Source organism: Apium graveolens, chromosome 8 (genome assembly GCF_009905375.1).
Source record: "Apium graveolens cultivar Ventura chromosome 8, ASM990537v1, whole genome shotgun sequence".
Classification (NCBI taxonomy): Eukaryota; Viridiplantae; Streptophyta; class Magnoliopsida; order Apiales; family Apiaceae; genus Apium; species Apium graveolens.
In genome coordinates, this window is record NC_133654.1 from 242,733,498 (window position 1) to 242,757,476 (window position 23,979).

At 40.9% G+C, this 23,979-nt stretch overlaps 2 protein-coding genes across 5 annotated transcripts; one reads left to right on the top strand and one right to left on the bottom strand.

Annotated features, from left to right (window-relative positions):
• The first annotated feature begins 6,429 nt into the window (after window positions 1–6,429).
• On the top strand, window positions 6,430–7,794 carry LOC141680518 (uncharacterized). The gene is made up of 4 exons (XM_074486722.1): window positions 6,430–6,911; window positions 6,998–7,091; window positions 7,186–7,410; window positions 7,531–7,794. Exons 1-4 carry the CDS (start codon window positions 6,430–6,432, stop codon window positions 7,792–7,794), a joined length of 1,065 nt encoding a protein of 354 aa, XP_074342823.1.
• Window positions 7,795–16,015: 8,221 nt separating this feature from the next.
• LOC141677556 (protein AGENET DOMAIN (AGD)-CONTAINING P1) lies at window positions 16,016–22,517 on the bottom strand. Of its 4 annotated transcripts, none has more exons than XM_074483551.1 (5): window positions 21,862–22,517; window positions 20,350–20,850; window positions 19,716–20,171; window positions 19,062–19,435; window positions 16,016–16,633 (listed from the first exon to the last, which is right to left on the bottom strand). In XM_074483551.1, exons 1-5 carry the CDS (start codon window positions 22,360–22,362, stop codon window positions 16,507–16,509), a joined length of 1,959 nt encoding a protein of 652 aa, XP_074339652.1. In that variant the 5' UTR covers window positions 22,363–22,517; the 3' UTR covers window positions 16,016–16,506. The 4 variants fall into 4 exon arrangements, with proteins under 4 accessions (XP_074339652.1, XP_074339649.1, XP_074339650.1 ...); XM_074483548.1 differs by having other exon boundaries at window positions 19,716–20,189; XM_074483549.1 differs by having other exon boundaries at window positions 19,716–20,186; window positions 21,862–22,514.
• Between the last annotated feature and the right edge of the window lie 1,462 nt (window positions 22,518–23,979).

Here is a 23,979-nt window from a genome sequence, read left to right on the forward strand (position 1 = left end):
TCCATACAATTACATTCCTGTTTTCCAAAAAGATGGATGTGAAGCCATTTGTTTCATACGCAGATGAGTTTGTTTGCAGCATTATCCCTGAATCATCAAATCCAAGTGTTAAATATACTCCAGGAGGACTAAAACAGAAGCCAAAGATGAATAACCTTCAAATTACATCATCCCTGTCTTTTCTTTTTGTTGTCTATGCAAAGAATTTGGGAATGACAAGTAGAGTGGTGCAATGTGAGCATGGTGCACTGACTCCATCGACACTTGTTAATCTTGCCAAAAGCCAGGTAGGCACATAGTTTGAACCATCACTGGATCTTCAACTTTCCATAAGTTTAAGGCCTTTTAAGCCACCTGAAAGTAATGATTGCAAGGTGTTGCGACCAGTTTTGGATCATGAGAATCTCGATGAATGTGCTGAGACACTGAAATTGCAAGCATCAGAGCAGATTCGCTTAGTTGCTTTGGAGAAGGCGTATGCAGAGCGTGTCAGGGAACTAACTAGGAGAGAAATGGAGCTGGCACAGTCACAGTTCTCGCGTGCCAGACAAATGTGGGAGAGAGCTCGAGAGGAGGTTGACAAGGCTGAGAAGTTGAAGGAGAGGGCTCCTCGTATGATTGATCCAACCTGCATGAAAGTCATTTGTCAAGCTTGCAGGCAGAAGTTTCTATGTTAATCACTGTTCCCCTGTTTAAGGCCTAGCTAGACTATAAGAACTTTCCGGTCTTAAGTCGAAAATAAACCAGCTAAGATGTAGTTTTATTTCTAGGTGCTTTCCATGTAAAAAGATATTGTTGTTTTGTGTCTCTTCTCTTTGATTTCGTACATAAATTTACATTTTACATATGCCTGTGAGTAAAGGAAGTCTCAACTGTGATTAGTAATTGGACTTAAAGTTTTGCAACTTCTTTAGAATATGAAAAAGTACATATCTTAGATATTGATATATTGTTCCAAAAATACATCTTTAAAATAAGCATGTTTAAATAAGTTCATATACTATAATTTTGTTTCCATACTATAATTGGGTATCATGATTTATATATTTGAATTAAGTAAAACAGTAAGAAAATGTATCAACAATATTAACGGATATTTTAGTAGAACAAACAAATATATAAATTTATGCCTAGTGCAACATCATAATTTATTCTCTTATTATATCAATATTAGATTAATTTAGAATATTAGATAAGTTTAAAATAATAGTGATATTTGTTGTATTATTTTCGGTTCGGGTATTTTTGGTTTCAAATTATATTCGGTTCGGATAACTTTGAACTCGAATTTTATCGGTTTCAAGTCATTATCAGATTTGATATTTCGGATAATTTTCGGTTAAATTTCCGGTTCAGATAATTTACGGATCGGATCAAATCGGTTTTCCGGATCATTATCGGATTTGACTATGATGTACTAAATTCGGTTCGGATCGGATGTTAAATTTTGGATAATTTATCTCGGATGTATAATCGGATCTCGGTTCCAAAAATTTCGGTTCGATTTTTCGGATCTAGATCCATTGTGCCAGGTCTAATGGTGACTTCAGGACAAAGCTTGCATGGAGAGGAGCAATGAAGGTTATTTTTACTAATGTATTTGTTGCAGGTACTCCTTAAAGAATTCCCTCCTTGAGACGGTCAAGGAGCGGGATGTCCGTGAAAAGCTTGAAGGCCTCCAAGAGTATGCCTGATGATTGAAGGCCTCCTCCTGTATCCAACGGGTGTCCTCATTGGGGATGCGGGGTTAACTTTGGTGTGTACTTTGGGAACTCTGTTCTTGTATTCAACGGGTGTCCTCGTTGGAGAACTTTGGAGTCATCCTGCACTTTTCACCCGAGAGCTTGTGGTCACCTGTCCTGTTATCTGGTGAGTTATCCTCATTCGGGGGACATGGATGTGTCCGACACTTGGGTGAACCGTGGCTATACCTGCGTCCATAAATCAAGGGAAATAGCGGTAACGGAGTGTTATCCTTGAGCAGGGAGATGCATTATCCGTGAAGTCCTGCGATTACGGACGGGCCTTGGGCCTTCGCGGTTGGGCCTCATAGTTGGACATTCCTAAAGCTAGCAGAAGACGAACTTTGGATGGGCTTCTACCGGGTCTAGGAATAAGAAGTCTAGGCCCATTAGATTTCTTGTTCTACAAGAACTACGTCAGACTTGATCCCTATATAAAGGGTACGTAGGCACATTGAGGGGGTAAGAAGTTGAGAGCTGATAAGAGAGCCACCACTTACTCTGATCAATCTCAGCCTAAAATAACCACAAACCACCACACACCGCTTAATTTTCCGGTGAAGAACCACCGTCACAGATCTTAGTTCCGGCAAGAAACCTCAATTTTTGTTGTTACCAGATTCCTCCGTCAACAAATTGGCGCTAGAAGGAGGGGTGCTAATTAAGGTCATAATCTTAGGAGGAAAAGATGTTTTACAATCGTGATGGAAGTTCTTATGATGGGAGTGATAGCAGATCTGAAGGAGAAGGTGGGGGAGGCTACACTCGCCATGAACCCTACGTTCCCAGAAACATGATGGATCCACCAAGAGCCCCGGATGTGGGGGGGACACCTCCGGTTCTCATCAGCAACGTTGATATCTTGGAGCAGTTGTACCGCATAGGGGATACTCTTAATAGTTTTCACTCAAGACTGAATACGGTGGAGCATCGGAGGACGAGGAGAGGTCGTCATTTTCCCCGTCACGGTCATGCTGTGGGGAAAGCGCCAGTAGTTGAAGGAGATACCTAGGGCAGCGGGGAAACCCCGCGAATCACTCCGCGGCGCTTGGAATATTCTGATGATGTAGAGCCTATTGTGGAGCTTGTTGATGAGGACACTTATGGTAGGGAAAGGCCTCGCCTTGGTAACCAGGTGGTGCCACACCCATATTGGTCTGGGCGTACGATGGACGAGAGTCGTCGTGCGGAGAACACTCAAAATCAAGATGAGGAAGGAAGGGATCTTTTAACCTTGAAAAGAAGGCTTGGCACAAGGTTGGAAGACGACGATTTGAGGATGTTGCTGGTAGAATGGCAAAAGGAAGGAAACGCTGGAGAAGCGAGGCCCCGTGACACAATGCGTGTGCCCCCTGCATTCCAAAGGGATGACAGGGCGCGGCACCGCGAGCACGAGCGTGCCCCTCCGCGAGGAAGGCCCAGGAATTACTACCGGGTATATCAGAGGAATGGACGAGGAAGGATGGGATACCAATATGGAAGAACACCCTACGATGATAGAAGAGATGAAGCACCCTCCGCTGAAGAAGTCCCTGTCGTTTTCCCTGTAGTTTCTCATAGTACTACGGGTAATGGCTCCAGGGCGCATCCTCATAACCAGGACGGTGGTCGAATTCAAGCAAGAGCGCAGAATAATGATAAAATTCCATGACACGGTCAAGAGGAACCTCGCGTGTGGGAAAATGTTCAAAACCAAGATGGTAACATGCCACAGCCGCAGCCTCAGGGCGAGGGGCGGCGAGATCAACCGTTACACCCGGGGGGTAATCAAGGGGAACTACAACAGGTTGCAGAGCAACCCCAACAACCTAATGTTCAAACCATTCCTGGGGTAGGGACGTTTAATGTGAACGATCTCAAGAGGTTGCTCAACCATCTTGAGGGAGGAAGAGTAACGGCGACTGCGCAAGCTCCTTCTCCTTTTGCTGCCATTGTGAGGGAGGCGCAATTGCCTGCAGGATACAGGAAAACAACCAATGACTTGCATTTTCATGGGAACTCCGATCCTATGGAATTTCTGGGGCGCTTTAATATTGAAATAGATGTATATCAAGTACCTGATTTGGCTCGATGCCGTCTCCTAGCGGCCACTTTTAGAGAAGGCGCTCAGCAGTGGTTCCAAAAACTGGGTCTAGGTGTGATCACATCCTGTGAACAAATGAAAATTTTTTTTTTGACTCAATTTCAAGTTGCAGTGAAGTACACACCACCAGTTACCACTGGCTAATGTGAAACAGAAGGAAGGAGAAAGTTTAACTTCATACTTCAAGAGGTTTAATGCAGAATCCACTTTGGTAAGGGGTGCAACTGATGAGACGCTGAAAATACTTCTTATAGCTGGATTGCGTGTGGGAACGGATTTCTGGAAGCATCTGCAAGGGAAGGACCCTGTGTCATTAGCTGATGTGCTTGCGCAGGCGGAATCATTCAAAGCAATTGAACAGTCGCTTGCAGAAACAAAAAAGAATGACAACACCCATAACTCCAAGGGGCGATCCAAGTGAAGGGATAGATCCTTGAGCCCAGATTATCAGCGGAATGCCAGAAGCCCTAATAGAGTGAACACCGTGAACACGCGAAGAGAATGGAGCCCGCCATCGAACTATGAGAGAAGGGTCAGCAATTATACACCACTAGCGGCATCCATTGATCATATCTTTGAGGTAAATAAGGATAGAGGAATCCTCAAGAAACACGACCATCTAACTTCATGGCAGAGCAGAGAAAAAAAGAAGTATTGTGATTACCATGAGTCTACCGACCATGACACCCACGAGTGTCGTCACCTAAAAGATGAAATTGAGGAATTGATCAAGGCTGGGTACTTGAGAGAATGGATTGACAAGGTAAAATGACGTAGGGGAAGCGATGACAAGGGTAAGGATGAAAGACAGCTCCCGCGAATGGAAGATGTTGAGAAAATAGCTGAAGTTAAGTTTCAGAGGGCTGGAAGTATCAGGGCGATTTTTGGAGGACACCCTTTTGTTGGTGATAGTAATCGAGCATTGGAAAAAAACACGAGAGAGACACGACATTCGCCGCTCACCAACATTCATAGCTTGGAAGATAGACCTCCAAAGATCTTTAAAGGAGAGTCCGCTGACATTACATTCAGGGAAAAAGAATCAAGGTGGGTGCATCACCCCCACAACGATGCGCTGGTGATTACCATGCTTATTGGGGCAATGAATGTACATCGAGTCTTCTTGGACAATGGGAGTTCTGCGAACATCTTGTATTACAGCACATACAAAAAATTGGGTTTCCCGGATAGCGATATGTACTTTGAGGATGCACACGTCTATGGCTTTACTGGAGAAGCAGTGAGAGTTATGGGTTCGGTTAGGCTTCCCGTCACACTCGGGGAAGGAGCTTTGTCGGTCACTCAAATGATAGACTTCAAAGTGCTAGATCAGGATTCCGCGCACAATGTGTTGGTCGGCAGACCTTGGTTACGAGCGTTCAGGGTGATAACCTCGATACATCACTTGATGATAAAGTTCCCAACACCAAACGTAGTGGCAAGTCTGAGAGGGTCGCAGTACGAGTCACGCGACTGCTATCACAAGGCTGTTAAAGAATTCCGCAGGAGAAGGTACGAGGGAAAGGGTCATCTATTTGAAGGTGCAGAGGACATTCATACAAAATCAAGCGGAGAGGTTCATGCTCACTATTTCGTAGAAGGCCCCGAAGAGGAAGAAACCTATATCACCGAGAACTCTGTTTGGACGCTGGAGAATGTTTCGAGGATCCGTAGCGTGAAAGAAGTGGTGGTGAACCATGCAGAGGAGATCATGCAGAAGGAGGTTAACGGGGAAAAATTGGAAGGAAGAATTGAGATTTTGCAAGGTCTCGGAAATAACTTCAAGGTGGATGCTCCTCAAAAGGAGGACACGCCCTTGAGGAATAAAAATGGAATTGAGGTTGATGCTCCTCCAAATGAGGACGCGCCCTCTTCACCTGCGTTGCACAAAACTATGCCTTGTCTTGAGGTAGATGCTCCCACTCATGGGGACGCGCCCTCAGATACAAAAGTGGAAGTCGAGGATCCCCGAGACTTTGATTTCGATTTGGATCTCAGGATCCCTATGCCCGCCGAAAAGACGGGATCGACGGAAGACATAATATCTATTCCGGTTGACAAAGATGATCCGAACAAGGTTTTGAAAGTGGGATCCCATTTAGATGATGAAACGAGGGGAAGTCTTACCCGCTTCTTAATTGCAAATCTTGATGTCTTTGCATGGGGTCATTTAGACATGGTGGGAATCGACCCAGAGGTAATGTGTCACCGGTTGAATATCTTCCCGAATTGTACGGCAATACGTCAAAAACGCCGCCCGGTGAGTGGGGAAAGGGCGATAGTATTAAAAGAAGAAGTAGACCGGTTGTTGGAGGTGAGACTAATCAAAAATCATTCTACCCCGAATGGCTTGCAAATCCAGTGCTTGTGAAAAAGCCCAACGGGAAGTGGAGGACATGTGTGGATTTCACAGATCTCAATAAGGCCTGTCCAAAGGATAGCTTCCCGCTCCCAAGAATTGATCAGTTAGTTGACGCGACAGCAGGGCATGCATTGCTGAGTTTTATGGATGCATACTCCGGTTATAATCAAATTCCGATGTATGGCCCTGATCAAGAACATACATCCTTCATCACTGACAGGGGGTTATACAGTTACATAGGAATGCCGTTTGGTTTGATCAATATTGGCGCAACCTACCAGCGGTTGGTAAATATGATGTTCAAAAACCAAATTGGGAGAACCATGGAGGTGTACGTGGATGATAAGCTGGTAAAATCCAAGAAGACGAATGATCATATCAGACACTTGATGGAAATGTTTAACATTCTAAGGAAGTTTCGCATGAAGCTGAACCCACAAAAGTGTGTGTTCGGCGTGGAGTCGGGTAAGTTTCTCAGGTCCATCGTCAACCATAGGGGAATTGAGGCCAACCCTGCAAAGATCAAGGCACTGTTAGATATTAAATTGCCCACCAATGTGAGGCAAGTGCAAAGTTTAGCTGGAAGGATTTCCGCGCTAAATCAGTTTATTTCCAAATCTTCTGACAGATGCAAAGAGTTTTTCAAGGCGAGTAAGTTAGCAGGGAAAGACTTTGTATGGACACCAGAATGCGAAGAGGCTTTCAAAAGAATCAAGGAGCAACTGTAAAACCCTCCCATGCTGTCAAAACCGTTAGATGGAGAATCTCTAGTACTGTACCTCGCAGTGTCTGAATATTCAATCAGCGCAGTTCTGGTAAGAGAGGAAGATGGGCAGTAGTCACCAGTGTACTACGTGAGCAAGCGGTTGCACGACGCCGAAACTCGCTACACAAGAATGGAGAAGTTGGTTTATGCCCTGATTCTTGCATCAAGAAAATTGCGGCCGTATTTCCAAGCCCATAGAATTGAAGTCCGTACGGCATACCCGCTATGACAGGTTCTTCATAAGCCAGAGTCATCAGGAAGGATGCTGAAGTGGGCTGTGGAGTTGGGACAATTTGATTTGGAATATGTGCCACAGACAGCGATTAAAGGGCAAGCTTTAGCTGATTTCTTGTTGGAATTTGATTCTAAAGTTGATGACAAAGCTTTGGTGACACTACATCCACCTCATATTGAGGAGTCTGTGGAGGAGTTTCCACATCCCTGGTGGATCTTGCATGTGGATGGGGCAATTAACAATGGAGGAGCAGGTGCGAGTATAGTACTTGTGTCTCCAGAAGGCCACCATCTGATGAGCGCAATTCATTTCAAGTTTTATGCAATAAATAATAATGCGGAGTATGGAGCGTTGATTAATGGCCTAAGGATTGCTTTGGAAATGGGGGTGCGAAACCTAATTGCGAGGAATGACTCAAAGCTGGTGGTGAATCAGGTGAACGGGGGATTCCAAGCGCGAGGCCCACGAACAGAATTATACTTCAGATGCACACAGCGCCTGATTGGAATGTTCAAAGAAGTTAGGCTGGAATGTGTTCCGCGGGAGAAGAACAGTAACGCGGATGCTCTAGCAAAAATGGGTCGCAACAAGAGGCTGTGTTGTTAGGATCCATCCCCCTTGAAATCCAGGAGATTCCTAGTATCTCAGAGATAAAAATTATGCAAGTGGATGAAGCTCCCAAGGAAACATGGATGACGCCCATTCTGGCCTACATTCACAAGGGAACACTCCATGAGGATAAGTTTAAGGCTCGTCGACTGCGCTATCAGGCTGCAAGGTATGTGATATATGACGAAGTTCTGTACAAGAGAGGGTTCAATCAACCACTGCTTAGATGTGTTGACGAAGAAGGAAATTACATCTTAAGGGAAGTACATGAGGAAATCTGTGGCAATCACTCGGGGGGTAGCTCGTTGGCGATGAAAGTTTTGCGCCAAGGGTATTATTGGCCTACAATGAAAGAGGATGCTACAAATTTTGTCAGGGCATGCGATCGCTGCCAGCGCTTTGCAAACTACTCGTCTATGCCGACGACGCTCTTGACGCCTATGGTAAGCCCATGGCCGTTCGCCATATGGGGAATCGATCTTATCGGAGAATTACCTAAAGCTAAAGGGGACGTCAAGTATGCAGTGGTTGCGGTCGATTACTTTACTAAATGGGCGGAGGCTATGCCGTTGGCTACTTTCACTGCAAAGAAAATCAGAGATTTTGTTTTAAACTCCATCGTGTGCAGGTTTGGAATCCCTTACAAGCTTGTCTCTGACAACGGAAAACAATTTGATAGCAAGGAGTTGCGACAACTATGTGAGGGGTTGAAAATTAAGAAGGAGTTTGCAGCGGTCTATCATCCTCAAATCAATAGGCAGACGAAAGCTGTTAATAAAATAATAAAGTATACCCTCAAAGCCAAACTGGAAGAACGCAAAGGGAATTGGCCTGAAGAACTCCCGAAGGTTATGTGGTCATACAACACTACACCACGATCTATTACGGGAGAAACTCCGTTCATGTTGACTTACGGTTATGAAGCTATGGTCCCCGTGGAGGTTGGGTCAGGATCGCTTCGCAGAGACCGTTACACAGAGGAAGATGCCGAGATTAATCAAAGGCTTCATTTGGATCTCTTGGAGGAGACAAGGGAAAATTCCCAGCTAAGGCTCGCAGCGTATCAGTAACGTGCCGCAAGGTATTATAATAAGAAGGTAAAGGGACAATTGCTGAAGGTCGGAGATTTGGTACTTAGGAAAGTGATGCCCAACACGAAGAACCCCCAACATGGAGTGTTTGGAGCTAATTGGGAAGAACCATACAGAATAAAGGCCATCATGTGGAAAGGGACTTATCACCTTGAAGATATGGAAGGGAAGCTGGTTCCGCGAGCATGGAACGCGGAACATCTCCAAAAGTATTATCAGTAAGGCGCGACTTTGGCCCCTTATGTACCTCTTTTATTATATATTTAGGGCTATGCCCGGATTATAGGCTAGAATTAAATAAATTCCTCATAGTCTAGGGGGGTAGTGCATGTACTACTTACCTTAGAACTAGTTGAAGGGTCATTCTTTCGAATAATTTCCCCACAGAGCATAATAGTCGTGGGACTGGTGCAGTTTTGACACCAGAGCGCATTATTATGAAAACTTTGAAATTTTCCAAAAATATATATTTGCTTGGTTTCATGACGCGTCCAAGCTACAGGACGCGCCCTAGTAAATAGTTTTATGCAGATTTTAAAGAAATAATAGAGTTCAAGTAAAATTAGAATTAAGACGCGTACTACATCCAAGGACGCGCCCAAGTTATTCTGGTTGATGCTCTGACAGTTTTATGTTCCTTCAAATTTTATTAAAATAATTAAAGGGAGGACACGCCTTTACTGAGGACGCACCCCACATGCTCTGTTTTATCTAAATGCAGAAGCGCAGCATGATATTATGCTGCTTAAGAATGCACTTTCCAGACAATTCTATCCAGACGCGTCCAAGTAGAAAGGACGCGCCAATTCATAACACCTGTTTAATATGTGAGTAAAAAGTGTAACAATATTTCAATCAATATTTCAACTGGGACGCGTCCTTCGTGCAGGACGCGCCCATTCTTGTGTCTAAGTAAAGTTTATAACGAAAAAGATATGCAGAAGCAAATTAAGGAAAAATGTCATGAAAGCATGCAAGCAAAAGTAGTTCAAAAGTGATCATTATAAATTGCAAGGCTTCAAGGGGCCCGCACCCTGAAATAATTCAAGTAAGAAAGTACATAAAAAACATAGGACGCGTCCTAGGTAGGAGGCGCGTCCTGAGGCTTGTCTTGGTTGTCCGCAGGGGGAGGTTAAGTCTGAAGCGGAGTAGGAGCAGGGGACGCGTCCTCTTCCTCTAAGCCCAGAAAAATTTGTTTGCTTTTGATAGAATCTGCGACTCTGACCCTGAAATCATTGACCCATATCTGGGTGTCTGCATCGAATTTTGAAAAAGTATACTCTGGGTCATTTGCAATAAACCCAGAGCACCACTCTTCGACAACCCAACTGCGAAACCATTTTGGTAAACCAATTTTTTCTCCTCAGTTCATCCATGCAGCCTGTCATCGTTTAGAGTGTCAAGCTCCAGCTGCATGGTGGAGTTCAGAGTGATAACATTCTCCATTGTTTTCTCCATAGAGGAGACACTACCTTCCAATACGACCTTCTCCCCCTGAAGACACGCCCTCTCCTCCTCCAGGCGTTTAATCTCAGCATCCTTTTCTTGGACAAGCAGGTTAATGTATTTTTCCAGAGATTTAACCTTGTCTTCAGCTTGGCTCTTTGCAGTGTCAGTGGCAGCAAGACGCGCCCTGAGCCTTGCAGACATATTAGCACTTTGCCTGGCGTGCAAGTGAAGCTCAGCTGCAGCCCTCACCATAGCCTCTTATGTCTGCTGCTCTGTCCTGAAGGTCCAGCCTCTGACTTCGTCCTCGGTGAAATCGCCTGCTGAGGACGCGCCCAAGTATCGAAGCACAAAGGATTGATCGTCTGGCACTACTTTCTGATGTTTGGAGGGCGCGTCCTCCTCCTTCTCAGGGATGTCTAGCACAGTAGTGTCAATTATTTTTGGTGGATGGGAAGGAGTTACAGCATGAGTGGGGTTTTTAGCCTTCGTATCAGACTTTGCAGGGGCCTGTTTCCTGGCCCTTAGCTTTTTGTAAGCTCCAATAGCAAATCCTTTGGGAAGGGAAGCCATATCTGTGATATAAACATGAAAAGGTGTTAGCTGAGTAAAGAAGACGCGTCCAAATGACAGGACGCGCCCATATTATGATATAAAAATTCTACATGCATGTAGTTAAAGACGTGTAAGTGCATGGAAAGATGTCAAGTAAAACGAATGCAGAGATATGAAAATGCATGTGCGAGTACGACGCGTCTTAAATAGGTGACGCGTCCTACTTAAGAACAGGTGGGGTATATGGAAAAACATAAGTAATATGTTAACAGCAGTCCCATAATTTTATAAAAAGACGCACCCTGAGGATAAGGCGCGCCCAAAATGAAAGTGCAGATGTAAAGGAACGTCTATAAGTCGGGGAAAGGTGAGCATAAAAGTGACGTGTCATGGAGTCATGACGCGTCTTATGTATAATAATTCCTTACCTTGCTCTAAGTCCACCTTTTTGTTAATATCTGGCTGGATAATTTATGTGGCTTGGAGCCCTTTGGATTTCTCAGAAGCAGTGAGAATGGGCTTCCCATTATGAAAATCTCGAAATTTGCAGAGAGAACCCACTCGTGGGGACAAAGCTCCTATTTTCTTCAAGTTATCCTCAGTGATCATATCCTTGAGGTTGAAATGCTTCTCAGCATATTGCAATACCTTCACTGCTCTCTTTTTCTTCCTTCCTATTAGCTCTTTCTGAGTCCTTTTATCTAGAGAAGAGAGAAAAGGTTACAAAAAGAAAAGAGAGAAAAGGTTGCAAAACGGAAGACGCGCCCTGAGAAAGAAGACGCGTCCCAGACATTGTGCTTACTTGGTTCTAAGTTGAAACGAACGCGCGTCCTTTTGACATCATAAATATAGAAAAATGGCTCCTTCCAGTCTCGTTCATAACTGATTTTACCTTCATTAAATCCCTTGTTGTTCAGCCATTTGTTGACAACCAGGAAGTGGTACCCGGGAATGGATTTCCTGATGCTGTAGAAAAAGCTAAACTCTTTCATTGAGGGCGCGCCCAGACCCAGGTTATGGTACATAATGTACAGAGCCCAGGCTAGCTTGTATGAGTTTGGTGATAGTTGGACTGGAGCCACGTCATACCATTTCAAAATTTTCTTGATGTACGGATGCAAGGGCGCGCCCACACCCAAGGAAATTAGTTTTTGTGTGAGAACCATTCTGGGGATCCTTTGGTTCCCGATGTTAAAAATGTGTGGCCGCATTGTACGAAGAGGGCGCGCCCAGATGCCCTCCATGTCATAGTATTTCATATGCCATTGGATTTCCCAATCAGTTGCAGTAGAGTCAAGAGCTACACATGCCAGCTTACCTTCTTTTTTCCTTCTGGCATTTTTCTCTGCCTCAGTTAGAGCACCAAGCCTTGCCCAGTCACAATCCACTTCAACATCTGAAGGTTCCCAATGTTCCAGGGGAGGATCAGATTTCTGGGGGGACACAGGATATGCCTCGGGGTCTGGAACCCTCCTTTCAAATTCGCTTACACTAAGAGGGGACGCGTCTTGGGAGGCTGACGCGTCCTGAGAAGGAGATGCGTCCGTGTCTGAAATAGTTACGCGTTGGGGCTGTTGGCTGGTGGTGGGTATAATCTCATCATCTGTCCAATCTTCGATGGCAGACCTAGCATGGAGAATTGGAGTTCTTTTCCTTTTGAATTCTTTCTTTTTCATTCTAGAGTTTATGGGGACATGATCCATAGAGTCAGAACTTGAATCAGACATTATAGAGCTTCTTGATTTGAGGGAATCGAAGACGCGTCTTTCTGCTCTAAGGAAGGACTCGTCCTGTGAAATTCAGGAAAATCGGGTTTGAAAGAGATTAAGTGTGGGGAGTAGATCCCAAGGTGTTTATTGAGAACTTTGAATGGATGGAAAGGAGAAGAAGATGACGCGTCCTCCAGCTGCAAAAGAAGGAATAAATATTTGAGGACGCGTCCACATAAAAAAATGAATGATGAATGAAGAAGAAAGACACTGGTGATATTTGAGGACGCGTCCTAAGAATCTATCGCGAGAGATGCACTATGTAGACGCGTCCTAGTGAAGTGTTGCCCCTATGCGGCCTCTGGTTAAAACGACTTAAACATACGTCTAAAATAAGGGAATATAAAACGCGCCCTGACGGTTGGACGCGTCCTATATGATTGCAATGTATTGGAATTCTAATCGACTGTTAGCAATTTTGGGAAAATACAATAAAATCCTAGAAACATGTAACTAAAGAATCAAGGAAGCTAAATATGGTATTTTCACATATACATAAAGCTATACATACAAAAGAAAATGAAGAACAGTTGACATGAACATGGAGCATATGAACGGTTTTTTACTCATTAAAACCAATGTACTCGGCCAAATAGAGATATAAGAGGAGATTTGTGTACCTTTTGAGTTGGGGAGTTGATTGAGCAAAAGAAATCAAGTAATGGGCGGTTAAATCAACGGGATTTTGGACCAAAAGCTTGGGACCGGCGGCAATGGCGGTTTCCAGGAAGAAAGAGAATAAGGTATAATTGTGAGTTGGGGAGGATATTTATAGAAGAAGGTCGGCTACGTGGATGACAGCTGTACGCCACGGGTATAAGGTGAACGCAAGATGCGTCTTCCGCCGACGACGTGTCCTATGTTTAAGAGCCAAATTTCGTTGCTTGGATCTAAGGATGAGAATTCCAATTTTGTTTTCAACCGCAAATGAAATCCGGGGGGTAGTTGTTATACCCAAAATTTGGCATTGAATTGACTCGGGTCAAATGCGGATTACGGGCGGTCAAACCCGGTATTGCATTGTAGAAGCTTAGGACACGTCCAGTCATAGAGGACGCGCCTGCTTGTGAGAAGATGTGTTACAGTCTGGTAATGACGGAGCATGGGAGTGCATGGTCAGGGAAGGACGCGCCCAAGCTATGTGAACGCGTCAATAATTATGAAAGTGCTTGGCAAATGTGATCTTGTGGCAATGGACGCTGGAGGACGCGCATGTCTTGATCAGGGCGCGCCCTAAGTAGTGAAATGCTGTGCATGATGGTTTTTGAGGAGACGGTGTAAGCTTCATAAAGGTAAGGACGCACCCAATGTGTTAGGACGCGTCCTGTGATTGGTCTATGTGTTCTCAATGGTGACTTCAGGACAAAGCTTGCATGAAGATGAGCAATGGAGGTTATTTTTACTAATGTATTTGTTGCAGGTACTCTTTGAAGAATTCCCTCCTTGAGACGGTCAATGAGGGGGATGTCCGTGAAAAGCTTGATGGCCTCCAGGGGTATGCCTGATGATTGAAGGCCTCCTCCTGTATTCAACGGGTGTCCTCGTTGGGGATGCGGGGTTAACTTTGGTGTGTACTTTGGGAACTCTGTTCTTGTATTCAACGGGTGTCCTCGTTGGAGAACTTTGGAGTCATCCTGCACTTTGCACCCGAGAGCTTGGGGTCACCTGTCCTGTTATCTGGTGAGTTATCCTCATCGGGGGACAGGGATGCGTCCGGCACTTGGGGTGAACCGTGGCTATACCTGCGTCCGTAAATCAAGGAGATGCATTATCCTTGCGCAGGGAGACGCATTATCCTGGGGTCACCTGTCCTGTTATGCGGTAGCGGAGTGTTATCCCTGCGCAGGGAGATGCATTATCCGTGAAGTCCTGCGATTACGGACGAGCCTTGGGCCTTCGCGGTTGGGCCTCATAGTTGGATATTCCTAAAGCTAGCAGAAGACGGATTTTGGATGGGCTTCTACCGGGTCTAGGAATAAGAAGTCAAAGCCCATTAGATTTCTTGTTCTACAAGAACTACGGCAGGTTTGATCCCTATATAAAGGGTACGTAGGCACATTGAGGGGGTAAGAAGTTGAGAGCTGATAAGAGAGTCACCACTTATTCTGATCAATCTTAGCCTAAAACAACCCCAAGCCACCACACACCGCTTAATTTTCCGGCGAAGAACCACCATCACAGATCTTAATTCCGGCGAGAAACCTCAATCTTTGTTGTTACCAGATTCCTCCGTCAACGTAGCTCATTCTGCTATTCTAGCAGATTTGCAAAACTTAAAATAACTTCTCTGTCTAATTATAGTTTCTTCCCATTCAAAAAAAAAAGTATCTTACCTAATCTGCCGATGTAGTAATCAAAACAATTAAGATTATCTTGTTTGCCTATCTTCCGAATAATATAACAGCGTGTGAATTTTGGCAATTCAAGTTTCTCTTGACAGCAGGAATGCACCCTATGACTATCATGTCATATATAGCAGAAGCTTCCCCTTCATCCGACTCCAGAAGTAAATCATGCTCGTCCTATTACTAAACTAACCCTACTCTTTCCCACCTAAAGTACCTCAGCCAGCTTAGCTGGTATCTGAGTGCCATTCATTTCGAATCAAACTCGAACCACTTGTAATCACATTCACCCAGAATTCCAAAACTACTTTCACCGAGAGGTGTTGATGTATATCAAATCATTGAACTCAGGTAATAGGCTAATGCTACTACCATCACATGTTGATCAGAATTTCTAAAACAAGATTAGTAATGAAATTACATAACTAAGATATCTCATATACCACAATAAGTAATCTCCGGATATATGTCCATGTAAACATTTTAAAATGCGACCCAAATTGGCAAATATATGCAGGATTAGGTTCTATAGAGTCCCTTATTTCATTGGAGTCCTTAAAGTTCATATATTTTCTGCAAATGCAAGTAAAATATAGTTTAAATTATTGCAAAACATATTATTTTTCGAATGATATTATACAAATATCACAATTTTATTAAAATTGAAAATCTTACAGATTGCATAGATTTTACAAGTAGAACGTTGCAAAATATATTATTCTACAAAACATGCTTAGTTTGCAGAATATAAATGTTCATTTTGCGAACATACATATTGTACTTGTAAATATACGAGATTTGCATGATTTTATTGAAATGATGATATTTGTGAAACATATTTTGCAAGATAACACGTTTAGAAGATATTTTATTTCGAGAACATAGATGAACTCCAAGGACTCCAATTAAAAAGTAGTGACTCCCTAATGCGCTTTCACTTTACTCAATATATACATGTAAATATTCAAAGATAATTTATGTACTCGATCAAAGTTAAACCCCAAATGCACAATCAAGAAACAACTTTTAGATCCTCTACATTATTCACAACCACGAAATAATCAAATAACACATAATTACGGGATTCCAACTTTCTACTGTTATTCTTCTCCGCGGCTACCACAATTACTGATATTGATTTTAACTTGCAATAAGCAGAAAAATAATGCCCGCTTGGAAAGAGAATGTTTGTATTTACAGCAAACGGACACACAAACTTACAATTAATAATAATATACTCCAAGTGTAAATCTAATTCAATCTCCAATTTCATAACCCAGAGGGTAGCTTTCAACCGAGACAAATTACTTACTATGTAACATGTTCTGATGTACAGCCTCTCAAGTGCATGCTACTCTTAAAGTCGCGTGTAAAATTTGGATGACAACATCATCAGCTATTAACAATCTCGCTCTCTAATAAATAACAGGACCGGCTGTACTGCAGCAAAAAGGATAATTACTCCAACAGAATTGATAAATCACTTGAAACAAACCCAGGAGGTTATCTACTTGGTTCTAATCTATCATGCACAAGTTTAAGTATATAGCTGCTACTCTGCGACAAGGTACGTGAATCGAAGCTCCAGAACTGTACTATGTATATTATTAGCAGCTCATAATTTCCGGCCCTGAAAAAAAAAAGAAATAAAAAGCATATATAATTTATAGGTTATACATTTATTGATATAACAAATTTAAGAATGAGAAGCATAGACAGTAAGACAACGACAAAAGGGCCCAAATGTCATTATTTTTAGACAAATGGCTCTCATTACAACTTTTCGAAAAGATGGCCCAAAATGTCAATTGAAGACGTGTTATCATGTAGCGTTTAGAAAACATGTAGCCCATTTTATTTTTTTGAATATATATACAATATGCTACAGTATATAGCGTTAAGGTAGTTGTTTGTTTTATATTGTTTAGCTTTTTATCGTGTGTCCTTTTGCGACCGGAAACACCACTTAATATTACGTTTATAACAATCATTTTTAAATTAATATTTTTAAATTTAATGATGTACCCTAATTTAACATTTTTTAATTTTTTAGGTTTCAATAATCCCCTTTCGGGTTTTAGGAAATATTAAAAAATTGAATAAAAACCACATCTAATTTACCAATTTTTAACATTTTAGGATTTACCAATCTCCTTTTGAGTTTTAGAATTATTAAAAAAAATAATAAAACATACACTGATTTAGGGTTTAGGGTTTACATCCTAAAGGCCCTAAACGACCGAGCCTAAACCCTAGAGACCCTAATTTAATCTAGGGTCAGGGGCCTAGGAACCAAAAATGTAAACTCTAAATTAAATAATTTTAAAATTTAAGGGTGCAACCTAATTTAACAAATTTTAACATTTTAGTGTTCACCAATCCCCTTTTGGGCTTTTGAAACAATTTAATTTTTTTTTTTATATTTTAGTGTTTAACAATATTTATTTGGTTTAATTTTTTTTATTTAAATGTGTAAAAAACTAGATGAAGTAGTGTTTTGGGGCCAAAACCTTACATGAAGTTGTGTTTTGGGACCGAAACGCTACACGATTCCGCGTTTACAAAATAAGAAAATTAAAAAAAAAACAAAATGGGTCTTTGTTCTGCGTTTACATGTTTAAAAAAATTAAAAAAAAATAAGATGGTACAAAACGTGAGACGATCTAGCGTTTTGTCAAAACGCTATTTCGGTTCGCATGGTCAGGTGACATTTTGGGCCATAATTTCCGGAAATGACATTTTGGACCATTTTTCACCCCAAAGTAGAGATGCACAAAAAGCCCGGACCCGAAAATCTGGCCCGGCCCGATCCGGTCAAAACCCAGTCAAACCCGGCCCGGTCCCGCCCTATATTTTTAGGCAAAACCCGGCCCGGTTAAAAGCCCGGGCTTTGGTCCGGCCCGGCCCGATTAAAAGCCCGAAAAAGCCCGGTTATAATATGATTATTCTAATATATTTTCTTATATATTTATAAATTCACATTTACTATAAATATAAATAATACTTTAAACACATATATATTTACATATTTGTGATTAATAATACTATATATATAAATTTTCGTTGCATAAATAATGAAAGAAGATATAATAAGTACACTATATATATTTGGATATTATTGTTATCATAATAATGATAAAACATATTATTCTATAAACATGTTTATTTTTTGCCGAACTTAAATGTTTTCAACGAAGTAATGTTTTCATAAAATATTCCATGTAAGCTAATACATTTTTACGATGATCTAGTTACTAACATATGTATTCTTCGGAATCTCTAATAATACTCGGTCCGATTTAAATTAGAAGAAAAAAGCCCGGCCCGATCCGATCCGGCCCGAAAAAAGCCCAGTTAGGCCCGCCTCGAGGGCCCAAACGGGCTCTGACATTTTCGGAAAGCCCGGCCCGGCCCGGTCAAAGTCAAAGTCGGAAAAGCCCGGCCCGTCAAAGCCCGGGCTTTTTAAGGCCCGGTCAAAGCCCGGACCGGTGGGCCTTTTGTGCATCTCTACCCCAAAGTGACATTTAGGGCCAACACCCCAAGACAACACCATCCATTTAAGTATGTATTCATAAATTCGCTATATATGTTGGTTGTACCTCCAATTCCGCATGTAAGTCTATTATTTCTTGCATCATACGGGTGAATGTGTGCCCTCCCTTGTTCCCACATTATGACATGTCCTATTTTACATCTGATGACCAAACCACTGCGGCAGGTCACTTTCCATTCTTACAAGATTATGACACTTGAGATTTACTCAAAAATTAGTCGATTTTTGTGGTTGAATCAACTCTAATAGCAAGCGCTCAAAGAGTTTCTAGTCCCTAACAGATCTCAGCCTGGGGATGTTGCTTCTATCAAATTCTATCTATATCGTGTATTGGAGACAAGTGTCTCTCATCAACAATACATACTATGAAAATTCACAAGCAAGAGAATAGAGGCTTACCCTAGTTGCTTTGATCCACTCCCCATTTATCCAATCTTGATGAGGCCTTAAAAAAGAATGCTGAAATTCCAGTACCTCATTTGTACTTTTAAAATAGATAGTGTACCTGGAATTGTTAAAAACTTTGCAGACCTGCCCAACAGACCAACCACCGCGATACCAAGCATCAACTTCTTCAAGTGGTTTGTATCGGTCAACACGTTGGGTTATAGGAGGACAAGGTCGCATCATTAAAGCATCTGCCTCTTCCCTGAGAAGTTCAGCAGTTTCAGCTGTAGTCATTGTCAAGAATTCCACCAAATACTTGCCTTTCTTTATTGGACTCAAGACAATAGCAGGAAACCATAAACCTTCGTAATAATCTTCACTACTTTTCACTTCTACTTTTGCCCACTTGCTGAAATTTATCACTGAAAACCCTTTACCACAAGGAACCTTCAATTCTCTGAGAGTGGGCTTCACTGCCAACTTAGACTGCTTCTGCATGCGAAAATATCAACGCATAAATGATAACAGCGTGAACAAGTATAGAGGACACCATAAAAAATTAGAAATGAAGGCAAAAAGTATATAATAACAAACATATTCTAACAAATTTTTATAGGGTTAAGTGGTCTGTGTCAAGTTACAGAATATACATTTGGTATCTGAAAATGCTCTTACATTCGATTAATAAATTTCCTGTTACGACACATAAAAATCAATAACTGGAATAGAAAGTAAACCTTCCCCAAGATATATTGCAAGATAAAAGTAATACCCTAAGTGAAAAATTCCATTTCCCGAAAATCCATTCTTGACGAGGCCTCAACTTAAAATGATGGAATTCTATTTCCTCATTTGTGGTCCAGAAATAGACCAAATATTTGAAGCCATCAAGAACTTTAGAGACATGCCCCATCCACCACCCATCATTATACCATGCATCAACTTCTTCAAGCATTTTAAAACGATCAACGCGTTCAATCTTAGGGGGCACGGGCCTTACATCACAACCATCTGCCATTTCTTTCAGGAGTTCAGCTTCATCCTCTGTTCTCAGAGTCTGGTACTCTATCATGTACTTGCCATTTTTTAATATTTCAATAATAACTGCAGTATACCAAGAACCATGGTAACCTTGTTCATCACTCCTTACTTCTACCATTGTCCCTCTGCTGAACTTTGGTGCTGATTTTCTTCCATTGCACTTTACCTTGAATTTTAACTGAGGCTCCTGAGTTGATGAAGTCTGCTTTAAAAATTCGAGTAAAATTGTAAATCAAACAAAATAAAACCATGTAGTCATTACGGATGAAATAAAATTTTATGAGATCGAGGCAAGAAGGTATGTACAAATCACATCAACAGAGAAAAGTATAGAAGCAAGGATAACATACTGTAATAGGTTTTACCTTGTAGGCTGAAACCCATTTACCATCAACCCATTCTTGATGAGACCGCAACTGAGAACGTTCAAACAACATTTCCTCCTCCGTACTTGCAAAATAGACTATATATAGAACTTCGCTCAGAACTTTAGAGATTTGACCTTCCCACCATCCCTCATTAATGAGAGCATCAACTTGTTCAAGCTGCTTGAAACAATCAGTATGTTGTATATCAGGGGGACAAGGCCTAATGCACGAACCATTCACGTTTTCTTTAAGGGGACGGGATTTGTCTTCAGATTTTAGCTTCTGATATTCTATTAAGAACATGTCATTTCCTACTAATCCTAAAACTTTTGCAGTGTACCATGCACCTGTGAAACCTTCTTCACCACTTTTCACCTCTACCAGCATTCCCGTAGGAAACTTCTCTTCTGGTTTTCCTCTGGGATGCTTTACCCTGACTTTCAACTTGCTGGGCCTTTCTGTCATCTCAGAGGATTTCTGTAGACAAGGTTCCAAAAACTGCACATATACAAGGCAAATCAGTTGGAAAATGTACGATATTTCAACATATTCGATGATCTACAAATATTTCCCATGTTACTTGGACTCGGTTGGAACACAAGTACACGTACAACTTTGCTATCATAATATAATGTAATTATACACGAGTTCATATCTCAATAACTTTCCTAATCCAAAGTCCCAAAACACGAGATAACTTGAATTCGCCAGTACATACCCTCTATAAGAACACACTTGTCACATACAATTACACACACAACACACAATTCAACTTTTCCTCAACACATCGCCATATCCTTAAACTCAACATTACAATAGCAATTCAATGAAAGCACAGTAAAAATAAGCATACAAGTATGCATACAGACCTAAATTTACAAACCACCAAAAAAGTTGACTGTCATAACATTAACATAGCCATCAGAGCACACTACTCATATACAAATACACACAAAATCCATCTTTCAATCTCCCGTTAGACCATATTACTAATAACTCTACAATAAAAATTCGACGACAGCGTGGTATAATAACTAAATAAGTAAACAACTCAAGTCTACAGACATAGACCTCAACTTCCAAACCAGCAAATGAGTTAATTTTCATAATATATATACCTAATCACACACTAAACAAATATACGAAGCTAATCACTTACTTTCTAATATCAAGTAAAACTTCACCGTAAACAATTACATTACACATAACACACACTTATTCACACCGTAAACTCCAGAAGCAAGAACGTTAACTCTCTTTTCTTTCTAAATATGTTATTTAAACTTATCAAGGTTAAAAAGATAAACTACACATAACATAAACTCGAGAAGATTAATCAATTTATCTAGGTTAAAAAACACAGTACTAACTTATCGAGATTAAAAAGACATTAGTGAAGGAACACTAAACTAAAGTAAAACAGCAAATAAACTACAAATAACATAAACTCGAGAACATTTTATGAATTTATCGAGGTTAAAAATAAGTCAGAGAATCGAGATTATAGACCTGAAGCTGAAGAGGAGGATCCCAGCAACCATCATCCCAAACACGATGAAGCCGAACATTCCACTGATCAAACTCCTGAACTAATTTCCCCTCATCAAACACAATTTCATATCTAGAATTCTCTAATATATCATTAACCTCCCCTTTTCGCCATCCTTCGTTGTCGAAAAAGGCGTCGACTACATTTCCGACCATAAAAAACATGTTGAGCTCAATCGGAGGCACAGGCCTGACGTCATCAACCCTAACATACTCTCTCACAATATTCTCATCATAATTATCATAATCAATATTAATGTTATTATTTAAATTATTATTATTATTATCATTGTTGTTGTTTTCTAGGGTTTGGAACTGGACGAAGTAGTTGTGGCGATGAGTGGGGCCCGGGGGTTGGAGAACGGTGGCTAAGGAGTAGAAGAGGTTTAGTCGGAGGACTTCGACGGTGTCGCCGCGTTTGAAGTACGCGCCTCCAGTGAGTGGGGGAGATGATGGTGACATTGTACGGTGAGGTTAGGGTTAGAGTGGCCGGAGAGGAGGTGAGTGGGGCCTACAGAAATGGGAGAGGAGGTGAGTGAGTGAGTGAGGGAGGTGTTGACGTTTGTTTTACTGGTGTCATGCTATAAGGACTGGGGCTACAGGCAATAATTGAGGAGTTTTGTAATTTTCAGGTGCATTAGTTTCGGAATAATCCTACATTTATTCATAATTTTGAATTGAATAACGCTCGGAAGTACTATAAAATAGTTTCGTAATTACGGTTTTATTGATGAAACTCATATATATGTACGAGAAGGTAAATATTACTAGTGGGGAAATAATGTATGGAACTATTTTTTTAATATTTTCCGGAAAACTAGCACTTCTCCACTTTTTAATATCATAAATTCAATATCTATTATCTATTATCTATTATATCTTAATGAGTTCTAGTGAAAATATCCAAAAATTTGTATTAAAAATGACATTTTTGTAAATATTTTGATCTATATTTTTGAAATTTGACCAGTGGGTCGACCCATATTCCTAAACATACTATTTCCTATACAAATTTGCATAGATCCATGGACTATCCACGTCTTAAAAGATATTTAAAATTATTAAAAAATCAATTATCAATATTAAAAAAATCAAACATATTATTAAAATAGATTTGTTATTATATCAAATCAATTATAGATCCACAAATCATATTTATTGTAATTCAAATTCAAAAATCATTTCCTTGATAATCATTATCTTCTTATTCTTTCTTTGTTATACCGATCAATCATCCGCATCCCAAGCTAACAAACAAAATTTCAAATAAAAAATCATCTAATTGTTCTGAAGCAGAGACTTTTACATATTCAGTTCAAGAGGTGATTACAAGACTGAGGTTGGGACATAAACAAGATTTGATAGCTACAGGTTTGACAAGACATATGTGTCAAGTAACTATTAGGGGTTTTGCTACAACAGAACAAGAAGCTTGACAAATAAGGATGAGTAGGGATTCAGTTGAAGAGTTGAGACAAAGGTGGAATGTTTTCTTAGGGAAGCAGCCAGTCAAAACTTATAGTGCACGGGAAAGAGTTGGGATGGATTCAATGACGAAAATCATGAATATCTTGCTTTCATAGCAATCTCTGAAGATGATCCAACTCACATATCTCAGGTTTCAACTTCTTGAACCACTGTAATATTTTGTTTTCAATATTAAATGTATGATAAGATCTTAGTGTTTAAATGTTTAACACTCGCACAAGCATGATATCATCACACATAGATAATGCTGAACTAGTTCACTAGACTATTTTTCTGGTAACTAGGATTGATGTTTACTTGTGCATGTTACTTTAAGTGATCTTAAATAATTGTTTGAATATTTGTTAAACATGATTAATTGCTTTAGTGAGATATATATTTTCTAGCACTTAAGACCTTTGTTTATGCTTATCTCCTGTTTCCTAATACAATTTGATTTATACATTTAATCTGAATTGTTTGTTAAGATGTATTAATTTATAATTGGATTGGGATAGCTAGATGAGATTTATCAACATGATTGTACTAGATAGAATTAGTAATTTATTTATTAATTCTGTTTGTTCCATATCATGCCTGTCTTGCTTAATT

Bases quoted from the DNA above. Each gene is read 5' to 3' on its own strand.
- LOC141680518 (XM_074486722.1), top strand. From the start codon at position 6,430: ATGCCGTTTGGTTTGATCAATATTGGCGCAACCTACCAGCGGTTGGTA. The intron at 6,912-6,997 runs GTAAAACCCTCC...CAATCAGCGCAG, and splicing joins AAAAGAATCAAGGAGCAACT to TTCTGGTAAGAGAGGAAGAT. The intron at 7,092-7,185 runs GTTGGTTTATGC...CCGCTATGACAG, and splicing joins CGCTACACAAGAATGGAGAA to GTTCTTCATAAGCCAGAGTC.
- LOC141677556 (XM_074483548.1), bottom strand. From the start codon at position 22,362: ATGTCACCATCATCTCCCCCACTCACTGGAGGCGCGTACTTCAAACGC. The intron at 20,190-20,349 runs GTAAAACCTATT...GAATTTTTAAAG, and splicing joins AATGGGTTTCAGCCTACAAG to CAGACTTCATCAACTCAGGA. The intron at 19,436-19,715 runs GTATTACTTTTA...TTTCGCATGCAG, and splicing joins AATGGAATTTTTCACTTAGG to AAGCAGTCTAAGTTGGCAGT.